The sequence below is a fragment of the Hylobates moloch genome, unplaced genomic scaffold (genome assembly GCF_009828535.3).
Source record: "Hylobates moloch isolate HMO894 unplaced genomic scaffold, HMol_V3 SCAFFOLD_8, whole genome shotgun sequence".
Classification (NCBI taxonomy): domain Eukaryota; kingdom Metazoa; phylum Chordata; class Mammalia; order Primates; family Hylobatidae; genus Hylobates; species Hylobates moloch.
Window position 1 is genome coordinate 47,810,326 of NW_026652283.1, and position 27,667 is coordinate 47,837,992.

The 27,667-nt window shown below is 51.8% G+C and overlaps 1 protein-coding gene across 2 annotated transcripts; it reads right to left on the reverse strand.

Annotated features, from left to right (window-relative positions):
• Positions 1–3,582: 3,582 nt before the first annotated feature.
• TAL1 (TAL bHLH transcription factor 1, erythroid differentiation factor) lies at positions 3,583–18,607 on the reverse strand. 2 transcript variants are annotated; one of them, XM_032160768.1, is made up of 5 exons: positions 18,364–18,607; positions 16,536–16,691; positions 12,752–13,198; positions 11,300–11,394; positions 3,583–7,463 (listed from the first exon to the last, which is right to left on the reverse strand). In XM_032160768.1, the coding sequence occupies exons 3-5, from the start codon at positions 13,195–13,197 to the stop codon at positions 7,009–7,011; spliced, it is 996 nt and encodes a 331-aa protein (XP_032016659.1). In that variant the 5' UTR covers position 13,198; positions 16,536–16,691; positions 18,364–18,607; the 3' UTR covers positions 3,583–7,008. The 2 variants fall into 2 exon arrangements, with proteins under 2 accessions (XP_032016659.1, XP_032016658.1); XM_032160767.2 differs by lacking the exon at positions 18,364–18,607 and having other exon boundaries at positions 16,536–16,761.
• Positions 18,608–27,667: the final 9,060 nt, after the last annotated feature.

A 27,667-nucleotide genomic window follows, 5' to 3' on the forward strand; every position in this document is an offset into this window, starting at 1 on the left:
AAACATAAGCACTTCACATACATTATTTTGAAATCCCGTGACAGCTCTGTGAGATGGGTGTTAATATCTTCATTTAGCAGATGAAGAAACTGAACCTCAGAGTGGTAAAGTGATTTACCCAAAGTCACACAGCTGGAACTTAAACCCAGTGGTCTGACTCCAAAGATCAGCCTCTTTCTGTTGGCCCAATTGCCCTTCCCATTCACTGCCTTCTGTGCCCTGGCCTCTCTCTTCTTGAACTGATACCAAATTGACTGCCCTGACTGTCCACTGGGCTTGTCCTCAAGCCGGGCCCACTGCTTGAGGCAAGCTCTCCAGCGCCCACACTGATTCCTCATAGTCCTAGCAGATTGCTGGGGCAGGCTGAGCTGCTGTGTCCCTGCACAGCACAGGCCTATTTGCTCTAAGGACACCAACTACCTATTGACTATTTTGTCTTCCTTTCCTGAGAGGTAGTGAGCACTGGCTCTGGACTCAGATCTGACTCCAATCCTAGGTAACCTTAGTCAAGCTGCTTCCCCTCTAGGCCTCATTTCCTCCTCCGCACAATGGAGAGGATGGCTTGGGTGATCCAGGCGTACTCCCTTCCTTACTCTGACTCACAGTTGCAGAGCCTCTGTTGCTGGACACCATGCCCAGCACCATGGCCTGTGTCCCCCTGGGCTGGTCAGTGGTACTTTACTCGTTCACAAGGGCAGTGGGGCCAGAGGGGGAACACTGGCTTCTAGGGAACAGTTAGTTGTTTTGCATATAGGGAAGGAGGTAGCGGGCAGGCATGAGGAGGCTGGGCTGCCATGAGCAGACCAAATCAACAGCCTCTCAATCTTCCTATCTCCCCACCTCACCCCACCCAGGTCCAGTATGATAACCAGGCAGCTGCGGCCCAGCCCAAGAAAGCCCACACTCGTCCTCCCTCTGCCCACAGCAACAAAAGCAGCGCAAGGGGTGGAGCTGTACATCTACCCCTGACTAGCTCGGGACCATGGCTTCGGCAGAAGGCACTGGAGCTGCATCTCTGTAACAATGATCTGCCTCCCACCCATCTCCACTCTCATTCCATGCCAGCCTCAAAACTGAGATTCCATATAGGAGAAACTTCTCATTCAGCAAATGCTGAAAGGAACCTGTGCCAGGTCTATCATAGGGTGCTGGAGGCGAAGAGATAGATCGCACGTGGTATTGCCTCAAGGAGCTCATGTTTTAGTGGGAAAGCAGATAAGGAAAGGAAGGCCCGTGGGGGGCACCAAGGAGGCAGCTGATCCCCTAGAGTAGTCAGAACAGTTTCCTGGATGTTGAGGACAAGTTAACCAAATGAAACGAGGGCGGAAAGAGAGGATGGGTAGACTGTCCTGGGAAAAAAAACAAAAGGTGCAAAAACCGGAAGGTCATTAAAAAAATAAAATAATGTGATCTGGAATAGAAAGGATAGTACAATGAGAGCAAAGAGAATAAAAAAGTGGTGAGGGTTGAGGCTGACCGGGTCAGCAGGGCCATTTCAGGCCAGGCCCCAGTTGCAGCCCTTTCCCCTAGAGGACAGAAGGGCCCCCAGTGCCTCAGGGACTGAGCTGTCCTGGGAGGTGGGAAGTCTGGTCCTCCCCTGCCGATCACTATGGGACGTGTGGCCCTGGAAAGACTCTTTTCCTCTCTGGGCCTGTCTCCTCTTCTGGAGACATGGACACTAGCCCATGTGGCCCCCCAGGGTCAGGTCAACCTGGACATTCTATCACCTCATCGTTTCTGCCTTTCTGGCCGCAGAGTTCACGGGCCCTTCCAGACCTCAGCGTGGAATGCCTTGCCCTCTTCTGGGAAAAATCCTTCTGGAAATGGTGCTCCTCTCTTGTCATTCTTCAGTCCAGGACAGTGAGGCTTCTGCCTCTATCCCTCCCCTGGTGTCACTGTCATCCAAGTCATCAGTGGCCTCCATATTGCTAAATCCAGTCGACACTTGCAGGCCTTTCTTGCTTGACCACTCAGCCTCGCTGGACTTGCCTAACCACTTCCCTCACCCCTTTCCTCGGAAACACCACAGGCTCTAAAACAGCACACTCTCTGTTTTTCTCCTTCCTCTCTGATTGCTCTTTCCCATTTCTCTCCCTCAAGCCCTTAACAACAGGTCCCTTCCTCATACTGCTCCTCTCACCTGTGAGCACAGACCAGGCCACCACCACCACTGCTGAGATCCACAGCCAGCTCACCCCATGACTAAATCTCACCATCCTATCATCTCAGGTACCTCCTTGTCCTGTGCCAGGGAGAGGCACACCTGGGAGCTTCGAAAAACCAAGGAGCTTCTCTGCAGGGCAGAGCATGGTCCCCAAGGACCACCCCTGCCTCTGCCCTCCTATCTGTGGTTGGAAGCACCCTGAGGACAAGAGCAGCCAAGTCGGAGCCTGGCAGGATGAACAAGGCTAACCCCCAAAAAGCCAGAGTTATCTATGAGGTCCTTGAATTCACCTCTTGGCACAACTTTTTTCTTAATCCTAATCACTTTGTAACTTACTGTAGAATCAACATATTTATTACAGTTGTGTGTGTCTGTGTTTACCGTCTCCCCTGCTAGAAGTTAAGCTCCACCAGAACAAGAACAGGGATCTTTGTTTTATTCAATGTGGGATCCCCAGTACCTAGAACAATACCAGGCCCATACTAGATGCTCAATAAATATTTGTTAAATGAAACAGGGTGCCAGTTCCACATGCTGTAGTCCCAACTACTCAAGGGGCTGAGACAAAAACCTTCTGGTTTTTGCACCTTTTGTTTCTTTTTCACCTTGATGACCCTTGAACTCCTGAGCTCAGTTCAAGATCAGCCTGGGCAAAAGGCTAGAAGAAGCAAGATCCCATATCTTGAAAAAATATATAAATAAATGCAAGAAAGAAAGGAAAGCATGATGCTTCATTAGAAGTGCCTGTGTGACCTACTGAAATCCCTTAGGATCAAATGGTCCACATGCAGTGGCTTCCCCCAGACCCAGGTGCTGTGCCCTTTGTTTTATTTTTGGAAAAGAATAAGGATTGTATCATCTAAACCACATTCCCATTCCTGAGCCTCCAGGGAAGTCCTCCCAGATTATATGGAGCCTGCCACAGAGCCTCCGCTCTCGACTTCCGTTACCTTCAGACTTCATCTCTGAGTCCCCAATCCTCAAGAGCCAGGCATAAGAGCTGCAGCCGCCACTGCAGCCGTTGAGTCATCAGGGAACCTGGGGCCCTCCTATGGTATGGCCTTAATCTGTCCTGAACCCAGGATACATACAACTGTCCCAGCCATGGAAGCTCACCCCAACACAAAGAGGGGATGTCTGCTGAGGCTTCCTGAGCTACAAGCACGGGTGCGCGAGGCTGAGGGGACAGGCCCCCTCTATGAGGCCTGTGGAGGGAAAGGATGGAAACCCTGTGGAGGAAGGCTGTCTCCTCCCCACCAGGCCTGCCTTCAGGGTTGAAGGCGGAATCCCACTTCCTAAGACTAGAGCTGAGTCTCGGAGGCTCGCCGTCTCAGGAGAAACAGGTTCTTGCCATGACTTTTTTTTTCAATATCCCAAGTCTCAGGCCTAGGGGTGCAATGCAAGCACAGAGTCCTAAGGCCCCTTTGTAAAACTTTTATTTAGAAATCTTCCCATATATCCTTATATATATACACACATCATCACCACATGGGTTTTTTTTGCTAAAGAGTCACACACCCACAGTGTTGGCCTCTGGGCTGTACAAAGGTCAAGGTACCTGGAGCGGTTACTCCTCTTCTGCAGAAAAATGCAGAGACCAACGCAATTCATCACATACAGTACAACATTGACGGAAAGTGCTGGGCCCGCCCACAGAAACAATGCACTATGTACACGGGCAGGGGGCAAGTCTTCAGCAGAGGGTCACGTACCATTGAAATCACAAGTACGGCCAGACCCACCCCCAAAAGGCCGAAATAGTTGTCGGCTGACTGTAGATGCTGTGCCCTTTGTTTTATTTTGGAAAAGAATAAAGGTTGTACCATCTTGTCATCTGCCATAACAAATAAAAGAATATGAATTTGTCTTAAAAGATGTGATTCCCTTCAGTGGTTATGGTCATCTTTGTTCTCAAAATGTTGTTTTGTTTTGTTTTACCTTTATGTTCTTTCCCCTTTGTACAGATGCTATTCTTGGAATGTTGCCAGTTTTTCATGGGTAACAAGGAAGGAGAGGAAGGATAAGGTCATGGGGTACAGAGGGTGAAAATAAAAATTACAGATCTTCTTTAGTTCTTACAAAGACCTAAAGCCTTGCCCTTTCCTACCAGGCTTGTTTTGGGTAGCTGCATTACATTTTACACAGGCTGCCAGTGTTCCCATATCTCTTTTCCATTCTTATTACTGTCCCTGGCCTTGGAACAAGACAGAAATTAAGACAATCTGGGCTGTCTTAATTAAGACAAACTGGGCTCACACCTGTGATCCCAGTGCTTCCGGAGGCAAAGGCAGGAGAATTGCTTGAAGCCAGGACTTCAAGACCAGCCTGGGAAATATAGCAAGACTCCATCTCTACCAAAAAAAAACAAGTAAAAATTAGCCAGGTGTGGTGGCTCACACCTGTGGTCCTCCCTACTCAGGAGGCTGAGGTGAGAGGATTGCTTGAGCCCAGAGTTCAAGGCTGCAGACAGCAATGATGGCACCACTGTACTCCAGCCTGAGTGACAGAAGAAGACACTGTCTCTCACAAAAAAAAAAAAAAAAAAAAAAAGATAATCTGGAGAAATGAGGACAATCTCGATAACTCAGGCCAAAGTGGTTTACAATCTAAATTACCCAAATGCTGGGCAGTCAGGCACACCGGCCCACTGCCTAGGTCGTGGACTCAGGCTGCAAAACCCCACCGCGGGATTGAGAAAAAAAAAGCTCTTTACATTCTCAATACTGTCTACTTTCATGATCCCATTCAGTCCACACCATAGCCCCAGGAGATAGGCCAAGCCAGAGTCACATGGCAAGTCTGAAAGAAGAGGGAGCCAGTAGTTTGAGTTCTTAATAAAATACGTGAGCCATCTCATAAAACCCATCCACCCATCCATACTGTGGCTACTTCTCATTCCTAACTCAAGCGAATCCACTGTGAAGCAAACAGCCTTAGGTCCTACAGCAATGACTCTATCTTTAGACAGATGGGGCTCCTCACAGGATATTCCAAACGTTCAAAAGGAACCAACCCTAATATTCACCAAAACATGATCTGGGGAGCCTGAAATTGAATGGAGAGCCTGAGTGCTACAAAGGTGAACAATGTTGCCCCAAGCTCAAGAATTGGACCTTACTTAAAAGGAAGGGGAAGGGAACAGACATATTCTCTGTCTGCACATGGCTGAATTAGGGCCCCATCACGGTGAGGACAAGCCACTGGGCTGAAGCCCAAACTATAAGGGGGGCTTTCCAGACAGCCACAGTGATGAGTTCTTGCATAACAGGACAGGGCCACAGGCTATCTCTCCTCTGACCTCAAAGGCAGAGCCTAGAGGGAGAGGGCTAGGGTGACTTAAGGGTACAATGACAGACATACAGGACTTCTGTGCAGTTTGTCCCATGGGCTTAGATGCAGGTCACAGACAGGCCTCACCTTGAGAAAACCACATCCCACCATCTGGATTGACATAGGAAATCAATGAAGGGGCAGTGGTTCATTCTACAAAAGGATTCTTCACTTTACAAAAGGACTTGCAGTGGTTATTTCTTTAAAAGATGAAGGATAAGGATGTGATTTACAAAAATTTCATGTACAACTTTCAGAGGGGAGCACTTCTATTGCATTAAACCAACCTCCCAGACACACCCTTGATGACCAAAAGCTGCACAACTGAGGGGTGTTTAAGGTTCTGCTAAGTGAATGTGCTTATGTTTGGGTCTTAGCCAGGGCCTGGTCTCTGATTGGATTTCCCATACCCTAGAAGTGAGGCTGGATCCTGGTCCTATTGAGAGCTAAAGATTCCACCAATAACTGAAGTCAAGCAAAAATTCCAAATGCAAAGCATTCATAGGACAGAGTTTGTGCTCAATTCGGAACACAGACCAGATCATCAGCAAACAGACATCTTACAGGAAAGAAATTCCTCTAAGCATCCAGGAGAATGCACAGATGGGGCTGCGCATCTACTCAGCACCAGCATACGCCCGTCAGCACACTGGCATTCACTCGCCAGCATGAACAGTGATGTGGAGGAGTTGAAGCCCACATGCCCAAAATATCTCTTGCTCCGTATCACTCTACTATCATCGTCCCTTTCTCTGCCTTCACACAAAGCCCGACAGAGTTTTCTCAGGGCTGCAGACGCGGTCTCCACAGCCACAGGCTTAGGAAGGCAAGTCTCATTGGGGAGAAAGCAGAACTTTGATCCCCAGGGCAAGAAGTAAGGGCGACTGGGTTTCCTGACCCTCTGGCCCAGCTCATCTAGAGCAGACTGTCCACTGATCATCTTCATCAACCAGGCCCTGAAGAAGGCACCTCGAGGCTTGTGACTCTGCAGCATCTGGCAAGCTGGATGGATCAACATAGGCCTGGGTGAAGATGGGGCTCACGAAATGGGCAGCTATTGGGTACCTATAAATATGGACAGAAGTGGCCACACAGGCCACCCCAGCCAGCCTGGGAGGGGCTAAAGGCAAGGCAGAGACTGCTGGATGCCTCAGATGAGAGCTGACAACCCCAGGTCTTAGGAAAGACAGGGATCCCAAACTCCAGGCCAAAAGCAGTGACAACTCCAGCCTCTTACTTGGGAAGGATTTGGGACTGAGGGAAGAGGGAAGACCGTGCCGTCTTCACAAAAAGTACCTACCACTTTGCTCCATTTTTCTGATCTCCTACTGGTACAGGAAACAGAAAAGCCAGCCCCAGGGTCAGTAAAGGCTTCCCAGAGTTCAGACATCCAGGAAAGTTCAAGTCCACCGCCTTGCTTCAGAGCCGCCCAATTCTCATCCCACCTGCCCTGAAGCCCACCATCCCAGCAGCCTAAGGACGCCCTCCTGGCTGATCCTGGTGGCCCAGACCCATCACCGAGGGCCGGCTCCATCGGCTGCAGGCAGCATGGCAGGATGGAGGCTGCGGGCCGTGTGCTTGGGCGCGGGCTCCTCCGTGTAGCTGTCCGGGCTGGCTGCCCCATCCAGGGAGCTGCCGCAGCTGGAGTTGGGGGAAAGCACGTCTTGCAGGAGGTCATCTGGGGGCGCGCCGCCCCCTCCCCCACCTCCACCCCCACCAGCCCCCACCACAGGGTCCTTGCCAGGCTTGGCCCGCTGGGTGCCCTCCTCCTCCTGGTCATTCAGAAGCTTGGCCAAGAAGTTGATATACTTCATGGCCAGGCGGAGGATCTCATTCTTGCTGAGCTTCTTGTCTGGGGGATGTGTGGGGATCAGCTTGCGGAGCTCGGCAAAGGCCCCATTCACATTCTGCTGCCGCCATCGCTCCCGGCTGTTGGTGAAGATACGCCGCACGACTTTGGTGTGGGGACCTGGAGATTAGGAGGACAAGAGTTAGGAGAATGGGCTTGAGATTCCTTCCCCAAAGGCATCTCCATCCATTGGGAAACTTGGGAAACCTAGAATGCCTACTTTCCTTTTACTTAGAAAACATCCACCCTTCAAATTCAAGTTCCTGTGCTTCCTCCTCTATGGGAACTTCCTCAACCCCTCTAGACAGATCTAACCAATCACCACGATACGGCAATCCCTGGAGTTTCATCACTCTTGATCACTACTTATGTTTCTGTGCTTGTCTCCCTCCCCGGGCTGTGATACATTTGAGGACAGGGACCGTATGTTATTCATTCATCCATTCACTTGTGCCAAGAGGCCTTACAGCTATGTCTAAGGAGACAGACTCCATTCCTATTTGACTACCCCTACCTAAATGAATGATTCTGGGCAAGTGACATAAAAACTTGTGAAGTGCCTTGGCTTCATCACCTACGAAATGGAGGTAATAGTACTAAGTCATGAGTTGTTACATGGGTCTAGTACCTAACACAGGTAAAGAACTTAAGACAATGCCTGCCTCCGCTTAGCAGTCAATAAATGTTACCTATTATTGTCCATATATCAGTTTTTTGCTAACAACCAGGCACTGTGCTAGGCACTGAGGAATAATGGTGAACTAAATCGAGTGCCTGCCCTCATGGAGCTTACATTTTAATGAGGAAACAAATATTAAAAAACAAACAAACCAGGGCTGAATTGTAATGCAAAGAAGCTCCATGTTTAGCTCCAGTGGCTGGGAAGGCTTTTCTGAGGCTGTGAAGAACCAGCCAGGCACAGGAAGGGGAGAGGAAGAAGAGTATCCAAGCCGAGGGAATGCACAGGCCCTGCACTAGACAAGGCCTGAAGCCAGGCTGGCTGGAGTCCTGTGCACAAGATTAGAGTAGGCAGGGTCCAGACTCCACAGGGCCCTGCCGTAAGGCGGGGGGACTTTACCCTAAGGGTGATGGAAAGCGCAGAGTAGAGGCTTAGAAAATGTCTGCTAACTGACCCATCATGGTGGCAGGTGGGGAGTGGAGGGGAGAGCAGAGATCGATGCAGAAAGACTCTCATACCCAGGAGAGAAGCGGAGACACAGCTATGCACAGCCATGGCCTATAGCTCTAGGCAGGCTTCTGAAGGCTGCCTCAGTCTCCTCATGTCTACAATGCACTGACTATGGCTTGGCCCAATAGTCACTAACATTCCATGTATAAAGACTTATGGAGCAGTGGCGGATACCAGCACACATGTCTAGGGCACTTATGGTGTGCAAAGCACTACGCTGTGTTCAAGACTGACTTGGGATTTGTAAAGCCAGGGGAAGACAGTGAAGGGTCCTACTGGTGCTCTTGAACTTCTGGGCTGAGGAGACTGCTTCTCTCCCTAACATCGAAGCACAAGCCAGGGTCACATAGTCCAGGAAGCTCTGAACACTGAAGGAACTGCCAGTCCTGGGATATTTATTTTCCTTCTTCTAGTAACCCCTGGAACCAGACCTCAGAGTGTGAAAACCAGGGTAGATGAGAAGAGCTAAGACCTCACCTAAGTCCCACTGCCCATTTTATAGCTAAGGAGACTGAGGCTGGGATGGAAGCGGACCTCACCTCAGTGGTCAGTCTGTGAATCAGCTCATCCATGCCACACTTACTGCCTGATCATCTCTTTCTGTCTCCTACATGCACACAGGCATGCACATGCATGTGTGGGTACACACACACACACACACACACACTTTTAATGGGAAGGATCACCGTCCCCTGCCCACAGTACCTCTGAAGCTGCCTTTCCAAACCATAGCAGGCCCTAGCCCAGCTGACTGTTTGCCAAAGGCCAGACCCAGCCTGGGAAAAACACAGCACAACTGCAGGGCAGTTCTACCCTGGGCTGCCTCTGAGGAAATCACTTGCTGCTTTCAGGCCTCCAGGCCAGACAGAGAGCATCCCTCAGCAGTGACATAGGGAGGACAGTCCCTCCATCATGGCTAATGCTGGTGATCTTGAGGGAGCTCCTAGTTGGGGAGGGGGTACTTATGACTGCTGTCACAGCTGGAGCTACACTACATCCAGAAGGGGAGATGGTGGGGAAGTGGTCAGGACTTATTCCAAAGCTTAAGACCAGTGTTATGAGGGTGGTCCAGGATTTAGCTGTGCGACCCACGACTTAGCTGTGTGACCTTGATCAAGCTGCGTAACCTCTCTCAGCCTCAATTTCCTATCTGTAAGATGAAAACAATAATATTGCCCTCATGGGCTTGTGATAAGGAATAAACGGAAATCAAGCACACATAGTCCATGGCACATAGTAGGTGTCCAATACATGGTAGTAGCAATTCAGCAACAGGAATCCGCACCAAGTCCTAACTCTAGATCTTGCATTAGTTCTACTTCTGTGGACTCTTTTGGGTTCAATCTCTAATTTCAGTGTCCCCTAGACACATCCTGCACACCCATACCCTACCCTTCACCTACATGTCTGCCTATTCCTCTCTGGTTTTTTTCCAGAGAACCACCCCCTCTCTTCACCTTCCTCTTTCCTGAGTCTGTCTACACCTCCTGGTGTCCTCTGCCTCTCTCTGCCCAGCACTGAGTAGGTGCTTGGTAAATATTGCCAACATTTATGGGTAATGACTGCCCTACACTCCTGCACACCCCACAAACCCTTGCCCCTATGCTCTGCCTCTTCTGCCTGTTGTAGAAAATGCCTTGTCCCTGGAGAACTTCAGGACTGGTCCTGTCTTCTTCCTGTTTGGTACACCCACCTCTCTTAGACTAGAGAACTCCTCTCTAAACTAGCAGCAAGGCACCCCTGCCTCTCAGCCCTGCACACCTGTGCCCCAGGCTGCCTGGGTCTTTTGAAGTCTTCTCTGTTGTGCAGACCCCAGCCCCGCTCCTCTCCAGAACACCACAGAGGACTCCACTCCAGAGGCTCCAGCTCCACACTCATATTCCTCCCACCAGTTTGGAGCATAAATCCCAGCCTTGCTCTGAGGCCTTAGGCAGCCTTCCTACAGGAGCCCCAGGCCACAGCCAAGCTGAAGTTCTGGGGGCATCTGGGTCTGGCTCAGAGTCCCTCAGCTCTGAAGTGCCTGCTCTCCTACCCCTGGTGCTGGGATGAATCTACTATACAAGGTCAACCTTGGGAAGATGGCGAGGGTCTTCCAAATCTCCCATTTATCCAAACCATCCCTGCAAGTTCAGGGAATATTCAAGTGCCTCAAAGGAGCAGTGCCAAGGCCCTTCTCGGGGAATCCAGGAGGCAAGGTAGAATCCGTGATGTCAGGAAGGGAACTCCAGGTCTAAACCCAGAAGGTGTTAAGGGGAGACAAGGGGAGCCTATTGTGTAGGCACCTTGGAGAAAACCCTTGATGACTCCATTGCAGGGGGGAAGCAGACTCCAGACTCTAAGGAAGACTTGGGAAGAAGTGCAGGGAATCCCTGAGGGTCAGTGCCTAGAATGGGGGGTCGGGGGACACTGTGTGATTCTGCGCACACTTGGGATCCTTGCCAAAGCGTAGGAATGGAGCCTGGACTGGGGACTGGAACTAACTCCGGAGGTTTGGGAACTAACTCCAGAGGTTTGGGCTAAGCGCCATTATGTGTCTCTCTCCCATGTCTCCTCTTTGCAGGACTGTGAGTGTGGTCCTGCTAGCCCCACCCAGGACTTTACCTAGGCCTAGCTCAGCTGCAGGGTGAAGGGCTTCCGCAGTTTGGGTTTCGAAAGTGGCCTGCTCATCTTTGTGAGACACCTACGGAGTAGTCCTGGATGTTCCCTCCTCCAAAGGGCTCTAACCAGCGTCAGGGGCAGGTACAATAGTGGGGTGGGGCAGACTCACCATCAGTAATCTCCATCTCATAGGGGGAAGGTCTCCTCTTCACTCGATTGTTGGTGGTGAACATAGGGAAGGCATCCGGCTCCCCAAAGAACCCGCTGTGGGAAGGAACGGGCAGATCACAAGATCCCATGTTGAGGGGAGGGGAGAAAGAGGCTCCTTAGGGATCCTCCCCACATGTCTTGAGCTCCCCACCTCTGGGCAACCCTGCTCCCTTCACACTTGAGCTGGGAATAGGCACATACAGACAGACACACACACATACACACGGAATGCCCTCACTCTGTCTGTCATGAAACAAGCAAAGGGAGGAAGAGACACCTAACCACACATCCCTCCACACAAACACACAGGCACATATGCAGAAGCAGAGGTGAATAACACATGGAACAAACACAAAAATGAACACACACACACACACACACTTCACAGACAGAAACACTCTCCATTCTCCCGCCCCAGAAACAAGCACACAATCCACACACACCTCCACTCCCAAACACGTGCCCACTCAGGCAAACGTAACCTTCACACCTGATGGTGTGCATCTTGGTCACCACAAAGGGGCACACTGTCCCCTCTCCCCACCTCACCCCACCCATAAGGGGCCGTGGATACACAACAGACAGGAAACCCTGACTCCCCTCCACTGAAATGCGCCGCCTAGCTCTCTGCCCTCACCAACTCTAAGCTCTCCATAGCTCTGTCTCGGGTGCCCGCCAGACTCACTGACTGTCCCACACTCTATCCCTGCCCCATCTTCCGGTGTCTATTCCAACCCTACCGCTTCTCTCCGTCATCATCACAGTAGCCCCAGCAGGGAAACGGATGCCCTGACACCAACCGGAGTACAGGCTGGGGCCAGAGACCACGGCTAGGAGCAGAGGGGCTGGGAGTGGAGGGACAGATCAGTCTTCAGGCGGGCCCTCCAGCAGAGATTCGGGGGAGGGTGCCTCTGCCACCACCCTCAGATCCTTATCTCTCGCCTGTCCAGCTAGCGCTGAGCTTCCGAATGAATTTCACGCCCTCAGCCACAAACATCTACCTCTGCTCACAGCAAAGCACATGCAGGCACACTCTTTCCTGGTACCCACGCTCAGGGGACTCCTTCCTCTCCGTCCCCCACGACACCACCAACCAGCACACCAGCCACACGCCTGCACCCCCGAAGGTGTCCACGCCCTCCTCTCGGCTTCCACACAGCCATGCACCCCGCAGCCACACGCACACTCTCTCACACAGAAGTCCCCTCCCTCACTGGCACTCACTCGGGGGCTCCAGCTTGAGGCTCTAGAGCCCCTGGGTTTAAAACGACCTCCTCTCCCTGCGCTCCACCCGCTCGGCCCCCAGGGCAGGCCGCCTCCGACGTGCAGAAGGGAAACCCCGGTGGGGGTGGTCGCCCTGCCCACCCGCCTCTCCCGCCCAGCCCGTGGCCCCTGGTCCCTGGCCCCTGACCTGCCGAGCGAGGCCAGCGGCTGGCTGAGGCTGTAGAGCAGCGCGCGGCCGGGGGCGGCGGGGGCAGCCAGCGCGGGAGGACTCAGCTGCACCATGCGGCCGTCGCCGGGCAGCTCCGCTGTGACCGAGGCGGGCGCGGGGGCCGGGGCGGGCCCAGGAGGTCTGCACAGCTCGGTGGTGGGCACCCGATGGCGCGCTTCGGCCGTCGCCGCGTCGCGGCCCTTTAAGTCTCTCGCGGCGCCGCCCCCACCGGCAGGGCCGCCCCCCGGGCCTCCGCGCGCGCCCAGTTCGATGACTGGGGGCTCCGCTGGGGCCGCGCGGCTCGTCTCCTTGGCGACGCCGTTCAGCAGGACCAGGTGCGGGGGGGCCATGCTGGCCTCGGCCGCGTCCCGTCCCTCTAGCTGGGGGTCACTGCGAGCCGCCTCGCTCGGCGGCCGCTCGGTCATCCTGCGGGCAGACAGACAGACAAGCGGATGCCCGCTCTGACGACCGCCCCTGACCCACCGACGTGGGCTGGGGTAAAGGGGAGAAGGGCAGAGAGAGGAACTCACGCACCGAGACGTGAGAAGAGGCAGACAAAGTTAGCACCACGTGGGGCTAGGGCGGGAGGCCGGGTGGGGCTAGGGTGGGAGGGAAAGAGGGTCTCTGGATTGGGAGAAGGGAGGGGTGCCTGGGAGACACAGAGACTGAGGGCCAAAAGGACAGAGTTGGAGGAAGACGACACAGACACCGGAAGAGAAGGAATACAGCCAGCGACAGAAACACAGAAGGGGAAATCAGGAGGAAGGAAATGTACAAGAAGGCAAGAAAGAGATTACTCTGTCCCCTTTCTCAGGCTGAAAGGGAAGAGGAGGGAACAAATTCCGGATCGTGCTCTTTGGTTTTAGCGGGCAATCTGTCAGGCAGGGGTTCGTTGCTTTGGGAACCTCCCTTGGCCTCTCAGCAACATCCCCAGCCCTCCTACAGGCACACACCCAGAAACCCGGTGCGGGTGGAAGTAGGGAATTAGAAAGCGGAGGCTACCGGGACTGGGATCCACTCCGCTAGAGCTGGCAGAGAATAATCCCGAGGAACCAGCTCCCTCCACACACACACACACACACACACACACACACACACACACACACACATTCACCCCCGCTGGGGAGTGAGGGAGTGTCTGTCTACACTGAGCAAATCCACTGTGAGTCCTGTGCTCGCCCAGCGGATCTTTACTCCCACTCAGACAGAGATGAGAGGTCGCCAAGGGAAAAAGATGGTGCTGGCCCAACCTCCCTGCACAGTCCACCTCGTTCTGCTCAGCTGGATTCTGAAGTGAGGTTGAGTCTCAGAGAGAGGCCTGGCTGAGGTGCAATGGAGCTGGGCATTTGAAGGGTTCCCTGAGGCCAGTGGGGTCTGGACTCCCATCCAAGAGCAGGACAGGATGTCATGAGGCCCTTGAACTCTTCCAGCCCCTCTCACCACCATCTCCTGCCTTGGTGTTCTGTGGGAAATGGGAGGAATACCTCCTTTATGCATTTGAAAGTGCTGTGCAAACGTTTAAGTAAACATTATTAACAAGGAGAATGGGCCAGTGAGAAAACTGCCTGGCCCAATGTCAAGTCACTCACAGCCTATCTGTGAGATAGCCAGACCAGAACAATAATCTCACTATGCTCTACCCTTCCATATTCCCAGAGCAGTGAAACCACCTTGTGCCCCCACAAGCATGCTCCAAGATGACCACAGCCACTCTACTTTCCACAGGTGTACTGGGGCTCTTCCATCACCTAGCTTCATCCAGATAGAGCCGGGCACCAGCAAGAACCAAAACAGAAAAATCAGGAGACCCAAGGGCCAGAGTTTGTGAGTTGTGAGTTGTACATATATGATCGACACCACATAAGTTGTTTAAAATAAGCTTTCTGCTCTCTGAATTCTATAATTGGGTATTTAAAAGAAGAAAACAAATACAAAAAATCGATTTAGCCCCACGCAGAGTCCATCTAATCATACATAGCAGCCATTGAGCTTCCATACTGCCACTGCAATGCTCTGGACAGGAGTCATCCTAGGAACCATCCCTCCCATCCCAGAAGGGAGAATGGATCATCTGCAGCCTCCTCTGGAGCTTAGCTCAATTGCCACTAGACACCCAGGATGACAGAGAGTCAAGATTCAGACTGCTGTACACCTGCTCTGGGAATGCCAGCCCCCCAGGTCTGGCACAGAAACCACAAAATTCCCTAAGTCCTGGTGTATGCAAGCTGTAAAGGCAGTAGGTCCCTGATGCTTTATTGGAAGTGAGTTCACGATTTTGGCGGAAACAACAGGTCTCTATCCATAGAATGCAACCACCAAGACACCAAGGCCACTGGAAATGCACCAGAAGTATATCAGCCAGGTCCTCTTGCTCCCAGAAGCAGCGAAATGTGCCAGAAAGATACCATCCCCTGGGAAACACATAAGCTTCAAGGTGTTGGTTCCCTACCTCACTGCTCACTGTCCTGACACACTGGTGTGAGCCCAGTGACCCGTGCTTAAGCCCCAGCTTCTAACCGAGTGACAGTGTGAGCGGCAGTTGCAGACTGAGCTCAAGCTCTGTTATGACACATTTTTACCCTCCGATTAATTCTTTGGCTCCTGCTGTAGCGGTGGGTTCCTGAGAGGCAACGGGAGTACATATTCCAGATGAATTGACCCTGGCTACAAATGTCCTCTCTAGACACCTATAAATATCCCATCTCCAAGGTTCCTTGTGAGAAATATATGATTGGCTCCCAGGGTCTGTGGAGGACCTCTCCCGGCTCCTCCCCACATTTTAGGAAAATCCTGACAGTTCTCCTGCAACTAGGATCACCAGCCAGAGGTCCATGCCCCAAAGAAGCCACAAACACTGATGGTTGTTGGCGACTAAGCTGCATCACTTGATTTGGATTACAGAAAGGAATGCCTGAGTGATTTTGTTTGTTTTTATTTGGGGAGAATGAAGGAGGAGGGAGATTTTAGACTGAATCGTTCTAGAGTATTTGATGACTACAGCTCCTCTCTCTTTGTACTATGGAGACCCTGCTTATAGCCCCCAACAGGAAATCCTCATCTGCAGTTGCCAGACAGCCAGAATATTTCCACCTGTGCCAGAACAAGACAGAAGACCCCAGGAGATTCTTTCTGGGGACAGGTCTCAAGCAGACTCAATCCCCCATACGGAGAATTTCTTAGATGAAAACAGCCTCAGCCCTTAGACCCAGCCTCTGGTCTCTCTTCTGGGCCCACACTAGCACAACACCCTGGAGAAGCCTCAAGCCTGCACAAGCACCGAACCCACCACGGAACAGCACCACCATCCTCGCCTCTACCGGAGTAGAGGGGTGTTCCTGCCTCCCCACCCTAGGCCTCAGACCCGGGATCAGGGCCCACTCGAGCTGGGACTGCACTAGCCAGGAAGGCTGCCGCCTTCTTCCTGCGGGAGCTCCAGGCACAGTCTGCACCACCCGGATACAGCCGCCCCAAAGTTACCGGCCTTGCGAAACGTCCACAGAACCGGGACCAATGGGAACGGCCTGGACGACTAAGTCCAACTAGCTGGTTTTACCCAGGGCGGAAAAGGGAAAAAGCCGCTGGAGGCCACAGAGGCAGCTGGCAGCAGTCAGATACTGATTCCAAGCTCTGGCTGGTCCTCCCTGCCCCCCACCCCCAATCTGAGAATGGGCTCTCCTCTGTCCTAAGCCTTCCTCACCCCAGGCCGGAACCCAAGGCCTTCCTAGACACCGTTTCCACCGGCACCATTCCCCTGAAAACTCACCTGGGGCATATTTAGAGAGACCGGCCCCTCTGAATAGGATCTCCACTCCGCCGGAGAGGGGCGGAAGCCGAGGTAGAAGATGCAGACCCGGGTCTTTGCTTTCCCCCTTTTTCGCTGAGAGGCCTGCAGTTACGCTGCGGTGTGGTCCTGGGCGATCTGCCGCGCCCAAAGCGAGTTTCCAGGAAAGATAGGGGTGGAGAGAAAGAGGCAGGGCAAGAGGGAGGGAGAGAGAGAAATGGGGGTCAATGGCTGGGAATTACCTCCTGTCCCCGACCAACCAGTCCAGGGAATCGCAAACAGCTTTCCGCCCCCAACCTGCAGGTGTTTGGAGCCTTCCCTCTACCCCCTCCTCCCCCCACCCGCCTTAAAAAACCCTATACATGACCAATCAGGAATAGCTATTTAGTCCAACAACAACAACAACCCCTCCCGACAGGCTGTCTGGAACATTTTCGAACCCTCCAACTGGGATCGGTCTGGTTCAGTGTTTGTTTTCTAAGCAGGGAGGTGTCTACGCGGTTGCCTCCGCAGCCAGGTCTCCGGCTGCCGCTACACCGCGAAGGGATAGTCCCAGGCCTGGATGGGCGGAGGTCCGTGTTGGGAAAGGCGAATAGTCCTCAGACTCTGGTCGGTGGGACAGAACCTTGAAGTCCCCCCCACCTCATTCTCTCCGTAACGCCCATCCACCCACCTCCAGCCCAAAGCGAAACCAGAACCCAATTCCAGGGGCTGTACTTTCCTACAGAAATGGAGTTGGGAAGGGGGCTTGGAGAGAGATATCTGATCTGTTCAGGTCCTTTCTCGTCTGCCTACTGATTAAGAGAAAGAAGAAAGAGAGACAGAGAGAGACAGAAAAAGAAAAGGAAATAAAGACCAACAAAGGGGGAAAGAAAGAAAGAAAGGAAAAAAGTCCCCCACCTTCCCCTCCACCACCCCTACAAAATGATTTTCGATTTTTCGGGGTTTAGACAGAGTAAAGGAGAGTTCTAATGATTTGTTACAGCAATAAACAAGGTAAAAGGAAAGGAAGGTAAAAACAAACCCGATACTATTTTCAAGGATGTAGCAGGATTTAGCTTGCTTTTATTTTGTCCTAGTGGATTTTGTTTAATTTGTTTTGCCTAAATCATCAGGCTTATGATCACACATCGAAGTCTTGGATTAACTGCGAAGGCCTCCTTCTATTTGCCGCGGCTTTGGTGGACATATAGGAATAATTCTTCCCTGGATTGCAATACAATGCGGAAGATTTTCTTTCTCCTCTTCTAATCCAAAAGAGGGGAAGGGAGGAAAGAAGAGGAGAATCCATCCATTCCCGGCGTGTTCGCTGGGGGTTAATGTTTGCCTTATGACCAAGTCTCTGTGTCCGTGCCTCTCTCCATTTTCTCTTCCTACCGCAAACCCAGCAACTTAGAAAACGGCTGTAGCGGGGAAAAAACCCGCTGCTTTGTTCTCCCGCCAAAGGAGCCAAAAGGGACAAACTGCTGCGCTCTGGGATGATTATTTTAATTAAAATAGGATGTTAATAATGACGATTGTGATGGTGATGGCATTAGCAATTACAATAATTGACAAAACAAAATTCTTTCAACCCGAGCTAGGGCCCCACCAACCCGGTCCCTCCCAGAGCCCGGATTCGGCCTCGGTCTCCGATGCGACGGGTACCAGACCCAAGCGGCAACGTCGCTCGCCCGAAGAGGGGGCGGGAAAATCTTCCCTGGAGGTGATCCCGAATGTCCCCACCCGAGGCACGAGGCCTGGTGAATGTGCCCATTGTCCTTTCGGGGCCTCTCCCTTGGACCCCGGCGGCCGCACCCACGAAACTGACCAGAAATGGACGAAGCCGGAGTGCAGCGGGAACCGAAGCCCGCAGCGACCGGCTCGAAGGCGCCGGCCTCGGCGAGCGCTGCTCAGCTTCAAGCCTGGAGGAGTCTCCCACTCACCAACGAACCCCTCAAACACCTAGGCACAGGCGGGCCTCCGGGCAGAGCAACCGCCGACCGGGCGCTGTCCGCCCACCCAAGCCAACAACTGGCTCCCGAATACATCATAATTTGGAATAAAATGTGAAATCCCGCTCCCCGCCCCCATGCCGCCGCCCCCACCAGCGCCTCGATCTCTCGCTCGCCCTCCCCCCACTCCCGCCCCCAGCGATTTGCAAACGCACCTCTAAAGGACACAGGCACACAGGCACACAACTCAGTGCGGATAGGACCACACAGGGTCCAGCCCCACAGAAGGGCAGCAAACAAACACCACCTAGCACTGCCCCAGAAGCCGACTTGGTGAGCCCCGCACACTGCCCAACAGGACACAACGAAATCAGTCAAACGCAGAGGCTCACGGACACACAATCCAGCACAGTCGGGATCACACACGCCCGACATAACGATGACACCACCCAAACACAGTCGCAGGGGCCACACACCCCCACACACAGAACCAGATCCCTGCTGAGAACGCCAACGGAGCACAATCGTACGCAACGAAGAAAACGCAGAAGGGCCTCGAAGGGTCCACGTCTACACACCCCAACCGCGCAGGCACACCACACTCGGACACACAGCCTGTCGCCAAGAAGACCACACTTAGAAGCAGCCAAAGCCGCCCACAGTTCTCATGAACGCACTCTCACAATCCCACCGCATGCACACAACCACGAAGAAGAAATGAAAACCAACCACAGCCTCGCGCATTTCTGTATATTGCGTAAGGAAAAGGGGGAAGGAAGGAAGAGAGTCTCCGAGGCGGGAGGGGCGGCGGCAGCCGGGGCGGGGGCGTCCGTGGAAAATGCCCCCACCCCCATCGAAAGGAACCGAGGGAAAGGGAGCGAAGACCTCTTTTGCAGACGTGGGGAAAAAGAGGAGGAAATTGATGAAGAATTCAGTGGGAGGCCGCAGGTTGCTTTTCCCCTAGAAAAAGGCCAGAATGCTCACGTTTTTCCGCTACGGGGGTACCCGTGTGGCCATTTTGAGGCCCAGTCCTGAGCGGCGGCGGCCTGGCCCCTCCCGCGGCCCCCGCTCCCCCGCCCGCCCAGCGCCCGCCCGGCCCCTCCACCGACGCGCTCTAATCCCACTCACGTTCCAGGCCTCGTTAGCATGGGCCGAGGCGCGCCGGGGCCGTGTGCGCCGCGGAGATAAGGCGCTGCCGCGGGTCCGCCCGCCCCCGATAAGCGCCTCGGCCATTATGGGCCAAATGATTCATTTTAATTTGGCAATTTCACCGGAGGGAATGGGGGCTGGTTGAGCGGCGCTAGGACCCGCTCCGGAACGCGCTGCGGGAGCGTTGGACGCGCTGTCTAGGACCCAGCAGATCCAGCCCCCATCTCGAATCCCAAGGCCTCTCAGGAACCCCGGCTTCCCACCTCAGTCCCTTAACCTTTCAGACACCTTTCTTCAGCGACTCTCACCCCAACACTCTGTCCCTACCTCTGAAGACCGCCATGATATCAAAATCGTCCCCTCCCAGCGCTTCTTTCTTATTCTTCCTCCAGTGTCCCAGACACCCAGATTTCAATGGGCAGTCTCCCTATCCCAGAAAGCTCCCCAGCCCTTCCCTACCTCTTCACCCCCTTCTAAAATAGAGCCGGTAGCTCAAATCCATGGGCTCTACCGCGGCCTGGCAGAACCCCTGTCAATAGGGACATTAAAATGCCCATTCTGCTAGGTTTCAGGCTGAGCCCAGAGCCCAGGAACACTGCTCCCCACATGGTATTTAAAAAAAAAAAAAAAAAAAGTTTAATCTAGCGACTCTAACACTATTCTAGGAATTCTGCAAATACTAACTAATCTACTCTTCACAAACAATCCTGAGAAGTTGGATCCTCAATTTACAGAAGAGAAAACTGAGGCACAGAAAGTCAAAGTAACTTTTCGAATGATACATCGCTAGTGCTTGGTGGAGTCTGCCTTGGAAGGAAATTTGACACGGAGTCTTCTCTGCGGCTCAGCTGATGAAGAGGGGCAGCCAAAACCTAGCCAGGGATAGGGACCCGGGCTCAACTCATTGCAGGGACCAAGGTCTTTACTGTGGGGTAGAAATCTGAGTTCAGTGCCAGCTGGATGATGCGCTCAGCCCACGGAGGGTCTCTGGGTTCATTCTTTCATGGTGGAGTAGAAAGAACACATGTTCGAATTTTAGTCACTGATCTCTGAACCTCAGTTTTCTCATTTGTAAAATGGGGAGATAATGTCGACGTCACAAAGTTGTGAGAACTAACTTATATGACCTTTAAAAGGTGATGGTGAGGATAATAATGTATGGAACGTCACTCAGTCCATAGCCCAGGAAAACATCATATGCACTTGCATGGGAGTTCTGGTTATCATCATAGAGAAAGAAATTAAGACACAGAGAGATGTGACTTAGCCAAAACTTACAGTAACCCAAAGGAAAAGCCAGGACCCAAACTTTGGTGTCCAATTCTCAGTCCACAAGTCTACCCTCCATGCCAGGCTGATTTGTTCTTCTAGTATCTCTGCTTTTGAGCTTTTTTTGGAGCCTGAGAACTGGGGGAAAACCCCTACTCTGGTAACAAACTGAGTCCCAGTCAAAGATTGAGCAGAGAGCATGGCCCCAGTCTGGGATCTGGCTTCTCCTTGGTCTCAGGTTGACCCTCTGAGAAGATGCAGTTAATTCAGTGCCGCCTGTCCCCTCTGTTCCTCCTGTGCTCTCTGAAGGAAGTCAGGCTGTCATGGGGATACAGATAACTCTCACAGAATCTCACGTCTTAAGAAAAAGTCTAGTTCCCCCCTCTCATAAGGCCTTTGCTTGGCTCCATCACTTAATAGAAAATGAGAGTCATATAATTCTGAGTCTGAAACACAACTCTGCCATTCCTGGGCTGTGGGACCCTTGGACAAGTGATTTCATGTCTCTGAGCCACTGTAAAAACAGGCTAGCCATTCCTATATGAGAGAGCCCAGGTGGGGACTGCTTCTCAGAGAAAATGAGGCCTGCACTGAGATCTAAGAGTGAAATTTGGGAGTGCGAAGAAGGGGGGTGGGGACAAGCGTGAGTATCCAGAACCTTCCAGGTGGGCTGAGGAAACAGCTGGACCAAGGGCTAGAACAGAAGGGTGGTAGGTTCGTGAAAAGAATAGAAAAGTGTCCAGTATGGCTGGAGCATGCTTATGGACAAGTTAAAAGATTTTTTGGGCCGGGCGCGGTGGCTCACGCTTGTAATCCCAGCACTTTGGGAGGCCGAGGCGGGCGGATCACGAGGTCAGGAGATCGAGACCACGGTGAAACCCCGTCTCTACTAAAAATACAAAAAATTAGCCGGGCGTGGTGGCGGGCACCTGTAGTCCCAGCTAGGGCGTGGTGGCGGGCACCTGTAGTCCCAGCTACTCGGAGAGGCTGAGGCAGGAGAATGGCGTGAACCCGGGAGGCGGAGCTTGCAGTGAGCCGAGATTGCGCCACTGCACTCCAGCCTGGGCGACAGAGCGAGACTCCGTCTCAAAAAAAAAAAAAGATTTTTTGACATTTTTTTGTTTGTTTGGTTTGAAGCTGGGGGAGGTACCCCGTATAGAATAAGATTTGCATTTCTAGGAGGTTCTTTGGATGAAGTGTGGAGGGGGAAGGACTCTGGGAGGCCAGTTGTGGCGCCAATGCAGTGGTTAGGGGAAGGGGATTAGAGCTTGGACCACCGTGCTGGCAGAAGAGATGACAAGAGGCAAGTGAAGATGACATGTACTTGGGGTATAAAACTGGGTTTATAAGAATTGGATTTGGGCCAGGCATAGTGGCTCACGCCTGTAATCCCAGCACTTTGGGAGGCCCAGGCAGGCGGGTCATGAGGTCATGAGGTCAAGAGATCGAGACCATCCTGGCCAACATGGTGAAACCCTGTCTCCACTAAAAATACAAAAATTAGCTGGGTGTGGTGGTGCATGCCTGCAGTCTCAGCTACTCAGGAGGCTGAGGCAGGAGAATCACTTGAACCCAGGAGGCAGAGGTTGCAGTGAGCCAAGATCACGCCACTGCACTCCAGCCTGGCGACAGAGCGAGACTCTGTCTCAAACAAACAAACAAACAAAAAAAGAATTGGGTTTGGGGGGCTAAGGGAGAGGAAGGAATCCGGGAAAACCCCTGGGTTTCTGGCTCTCCTGCAGAGCTAGTGGTGGTTATTCCTGGAGATGGGGAACCTGGAGGCCGAGAGGACATGGGGAGGGCTTATATATTTGGTTTTGAACTCCTTAAGTTTAGATGCCTTTGAGGCACCTGCAGACTGTTGGATTATTTTACAGGGCATTAAATGTCCCCAGCCAGCACCTCCAAGGAAGGTGTCCTTTCCTGTGGTGAAGGCGTATGGACAGGTGGAGAGGCGTTTGTCAGCCCTATGGCAGAAGGTGTGCCCAGGCCTCTGTCTGTGGGGCGAGGAGGTGACGTTCACCAACCCTCCAATTCCACACATTTGTTCTCTGCCAAGCTCCAGATTCTGACAGTCAGGCAGCCACTCCCGACCTCATCCCCCAAACCCCTGCCAGGGGCTGGGGGCTCATGACGTCTGCACCCGCCCCCTCCCCTGTTTCCGATGGTCAGTGGAAAAACGGAAACTGCGCGCTAAGCGGGGCACTGCCTGAAATAGCATCTGGTGCCTGTCGGTCAGCGAGTTGTCCGAGCGTCCATGAGAGAGTGACAGGCCGGGGCCCAGCCAGGAAATGCCACCCCTCCTCCACCCGCCCCAAACGGAGGCCCCAGTCGGGCAGGAAACCCGGAGCGCCTGGGGTGGGGGTGGCGAGGAGGGAAGGGAGGTTGAGACCCAGACTGGTAAGTCTGGAGTCTGGAACTGGGGCAGCAAGAGCAGGGGACAAGAACAGGCTAGCTAGGCTCTGGCCTTGAGGCCGTTGTTCCCCACCACCACCACCGCCAAAGGTTGGGTTCTCCCTAAACCCCAAAGCCAAGCTTCTTACCATTTTTCAAGTGTTTCTGCCTGCCCTCTCTGAGTACTGGACTATCTCTGAGCTTCTCCCCTGAGCTTGCTCTCCAGAAAGATGCCGTGCATGCACTCTGATGAGCAGCCGGGTTTATTTTTAACAAATCTACATTGCGGTCACTGTGTGACAAGTACTGTCCTAGGCACTTTATAAGTATTAACTCAGTTAATCCTTGCAAGAACCTAATGAGGTAGGGACTACTCCATTTTGTAGGTAGCACAGAGAGGTTGAGCAACTTGCAGAGAACACCCAGCAGATAAGTGGTGGAGGGAAAATTCACACCTAGGGCAGTCTGGCTTCAGGCCACAGTGCTTCGAAAGCAGCAAAGCAAGCACAATGGTCAGGCAGACCTGAGCTCCTATCCCTGCTCCCCTAGTTGCCAGCTGTATGACACCAGGCAAATTACTTAATCTCTGAGTTTCACTCTCCTCATTTGCAGAAGAGAGGTGATCATTTTCCATATATAATACTGCTTATATAAGGATTATTTTTAATGAGGAAAATTTCAATTTGAGGAAATGTCATTATTTCCCTCTTCCACTTTCAAAGGACTATTCTCTCCATTTTTGCCCCTGTCCCTTGCCCTGGAAGAACCCCTACCCCATCAGTAAGTAGGCCTCAAGAATTCCGAGCTTGGGAATTATGTCTGTGCTTCCAAACCCCAGCACTGCTGTCAGAATTCTCAGGGATGTAAGGAACTTCGCTCTCAGTGGCTCTCAAAGTGGATGGTCAGCATCACCTAGGAACTTGTTAGAAAAGCATATTCTCAGGCCTCACCCCAGGCCTACTACTACTGCTCTGAGGGTGAGGCCCAGCAATCTGTTTTCACAAGCCTTCCTGATGATTTCTGACACACACACACAATTTGGGAACCACTTCTCTAGTTTACTACCCCCATCCGTAGCAAAGGCCAAAGTAAAATTGTGTTAAGAAAACACCGTACTTTTTTTTTTTTTTTTTTTTTGGGAAAAGGGTTTTCTTTTTCACCCAGGCTGGAGTGCAATGGCACAATTTTGCCTCACCACAACCTCTGCCTCATGAGTTCAAGCAATTCTTGTGCCTCAGCCTCCCAAGAAGCTGGGACTACAGGCACGCACCACCACGCCCAGCTTATTGTTTATATTTTTAGTACAGACAGGGTTTCACCATGTTAGCCAGGCTGGTCTCGAACTCCTGACTTCAGGTGATCCACCCACCTTGGCCTCCCAAAGTGCTGGGATTACAGGCATGAGCCACCGCCCCTGGCCTGTGCTTTTGAATGTTTCAAAGCCATTTTTCTTTCCCTAACCCATGCGGAAGACGAAAGTGTACAGAAGACCGAAGTTGCTTTCCAGACTTACAGAAGCGACAGTGTCTAAGCTTAACTGTCCTCGTGAGCAGAGAACCCCAATAGCTCTGCCATCAATGATTTTATTCCCAGAGCTGTTAGAAAAGGCCAGAACATGTGCACAGCCACCAGTTCTCTGGCTAGCAAAAAGTTGTTAATGCTCACTGAGACAGAGCCCTGGCCCAGGAGTACACATTAATACATGTGGACAAGACCCCTGGGCCCCTGAAGGGGACTCTATGTCCTGGGCACTGCCATGTGTGCCTGCACTGCTTCCTGCTTCTGCCTCTTTCTGTCTCTTGATCCTCCACTATAACCTGCCGGGCTGCTTGTGCGATCCCCACTTTAAAAATGAGGAAACAGGCTCATCTCACCCAGTCACTCAGTTGGTACACATCCAAGTCAGCTTAACCCGTGTCTTCTCCACTCCTGCTGGCTAGAATGAACTATGTGTTACTTTGGGAGAACTATTTCAAAATATCGAACACTTTGGATAGCATTGTGATATCCCCTGGTTTAAATCCTTTGACTTTAAAGAAGATAAATAGCCATAATTATCATGAAAAGGTTCTTCAACTTGTATTAAGGAAATAGAAATTAAAACCACAATGAGATGCCATGACACATCCACTAAAATGGTTACAGTTTAAAAGACTGGCAATACCAAGTATTGCTGAGGTTGTGAAGGAGCAACTGGAGTTCTCCAGCAACATTGTTGAAGGAAATGCAAAAATTGCTCAACCACTTTGGAGAACCCTTTTGCAGTTCCTATGAATGTGCAGTTTATAAACCTACATTTACTGAGATAGCTGAAAAATATGTATCCACAAGAACACCTGTACATTAATAGTGATAGAACCTTTATTTGTAAAGCAAAAAACAACAAACAATTCAACTATCCGTCAACAGGTGAATGGTAAACAAATTGTGGTACATTCATGTAATAGAACACTACTCAGCAATAAAAAAGAAACAAATTACTGACAAATGCCAGAATATAGACCTCTCAACAACAGGCTCAGTGAAAGAGGCCAGACACAAAAGACTATTTAGCATATGATTCCATTTATATGAAACTCTAGAAAAAGCAAAGCTTTTTTTTTTTTTTTTTTTTTTTTGAGACAGAGTTTCACTCTTATCACGCAGGCTGGAGTGCAATGGCGCCATCTGGGCTCACCGCAACCTCTGCCTCCTGGGTTCAAGCGATTCTCCTGCCTCAGCCTCCCAAGTAGCTGGGATTATAGGGGCCTGTCACCATGCCCGGCTAATTTTTGTATTTTTAGTAGACACGGAGTTTCACCATGTTGACCTCAGATGATCCGCCCGCCTCAGCCTCCAAAGTGCTGGGATTACAGGCATGAACCACTGTGCCCGGCCGGCAAAGCTAATTTCTAATGGCAAAGCTCACATCAGGGGTGATGGAAGAGGACATATGACTGCAAAGAGGCACAGGGAACTTTCTGCATAAAGGAAATATTCTATATCTTGATTGTGGTGGTGGTTATATGAGTGTATGCATTTGTCAAAACTCAACAAACTGTACACTAAAATGAGTACATCTTATTATATGTAAATTATGCCTCAAAAAATTGACTATAAACATTCTTTGTGGCCCCACATCAATCTTACGTTGTCCAGGAAACCTTTTCTGATCAATACTGTCCTCAGCTGCATTGATATCTCCTCCTCTCACCACTTGCTCTCCTGATTAGCATACCCTGGAGCCCTCCGTTACAGTCTAACTCATGCTGCTCACGGCCAGGCACACAGGGCACGAAAAAGGATCTGTAAACAAGGGAGGAACTGAATTAATGGTATTTGAAAAAGTGACAGAGACATCTGCCAGGAAGTAGGGTTACGTCTTCCTGTGACCCTCAGTTTCTCTATCTGTAATAGGAATGGGGTGGAGCAACCACAGGATCTCTCCCTTTTATCTCTTATCATCTCTTTCACTCTGCTTCTCATCTATGCCATCTCTATTTTAAGCGCATGTGCATTCTCTCTGTCTCTAAGTCTGCTCCTCTTTCCTACCCCGGCCCTGTCTCTCCATCTCTGTCTTTAATCTGCCTCTCATCATTGTCTCCTTCCTCTTTTTTGGTCTCTGTTCAGGCTCTCAATAAGAGCTCCAGCTGTGCACAGGTACCCCATAGAAGCAAGGCATGCCGATTCTCTTGTCACATTCCTGACAGGCTGGACCTGTTAGAAAGTCATAAGCTGGTCTGTCAGCTATATGGGATTGAGGAGAAGGGGAAATGAAAAGGAGGGTGGAAAGGGAAGGGGAGAGATTTGGAAAGGCACCGTTCAGGAGACACACACGCTTGGCACACTGGATGCAGGGGATTCGGCCTGCTGGACTCTGGCAGAAGCTCTGAGTTCCCAAGAAAAGCTGTGGCCCTCTCCTCCACACGGCCCAGCCTGTGAGCCCAGTCCAGAACCCATGCCACAGGACAAAGCCTGTAGCTGATTAAGAGCACACGGTTGACTCTCAGGCCACCCTGGACTAGAATGCGTCTTCAACAACTTAGCAGCTGATAACCCTAAGCAAGTTACATCACTTTTGTGTGCCTCAGTTTCCTCATCTCTAAAATAGAGGTAAAAATAACACATGAGGCCGGGCATGGTGACTCACGCCTGTAATCCCAGCACTTTGGGAGACTGAGGCAGGTGGATCACCTGAGGTCAGGTGTTTGAGACCAGCCTGACCAACATGGTGTAACCCCATCTCTACTAAAAATAAAAAAAATTAGCCGGGCATGATGGCGTGCTCCTGTAATCCCAGCTACTCATGAGGCTGAGGCAGGAGAATCCCTTGAACCCGAGAGGTGGAGGTTGCAGTGAGAAGGAGAGGCAGGAGAATCCCTTGAACCC

What these genes read in the sequence shown, in the direction of transcription:
- TAL1 (XM_032160768.1), bottom strand. Translation starts at nt 13,197, where the DNA reads ATGACCGAGCGGCCGCCGAGCGAGGCGGCTCGCAGTGACCCCCAGCTA. An exon ending in CCGCTGGCCTCGCTCGGCAG is followed by an intron (nt 11,395 to 12,751) that starts GTCAGGGGCCAG and finishes TCCTTCCCACAG; the next exon opens with CGGGTTCTTTGGGGAGCCGG. An exon ending in TGAGATGGAGATTACTGATG is followed by an intron (nt 7,464 to 11,299) that starts GTGAGTCTGCCC and finishes CCTAATCTCCAG; the next exon opens with GTCCCCACACCAAAGTCGTG.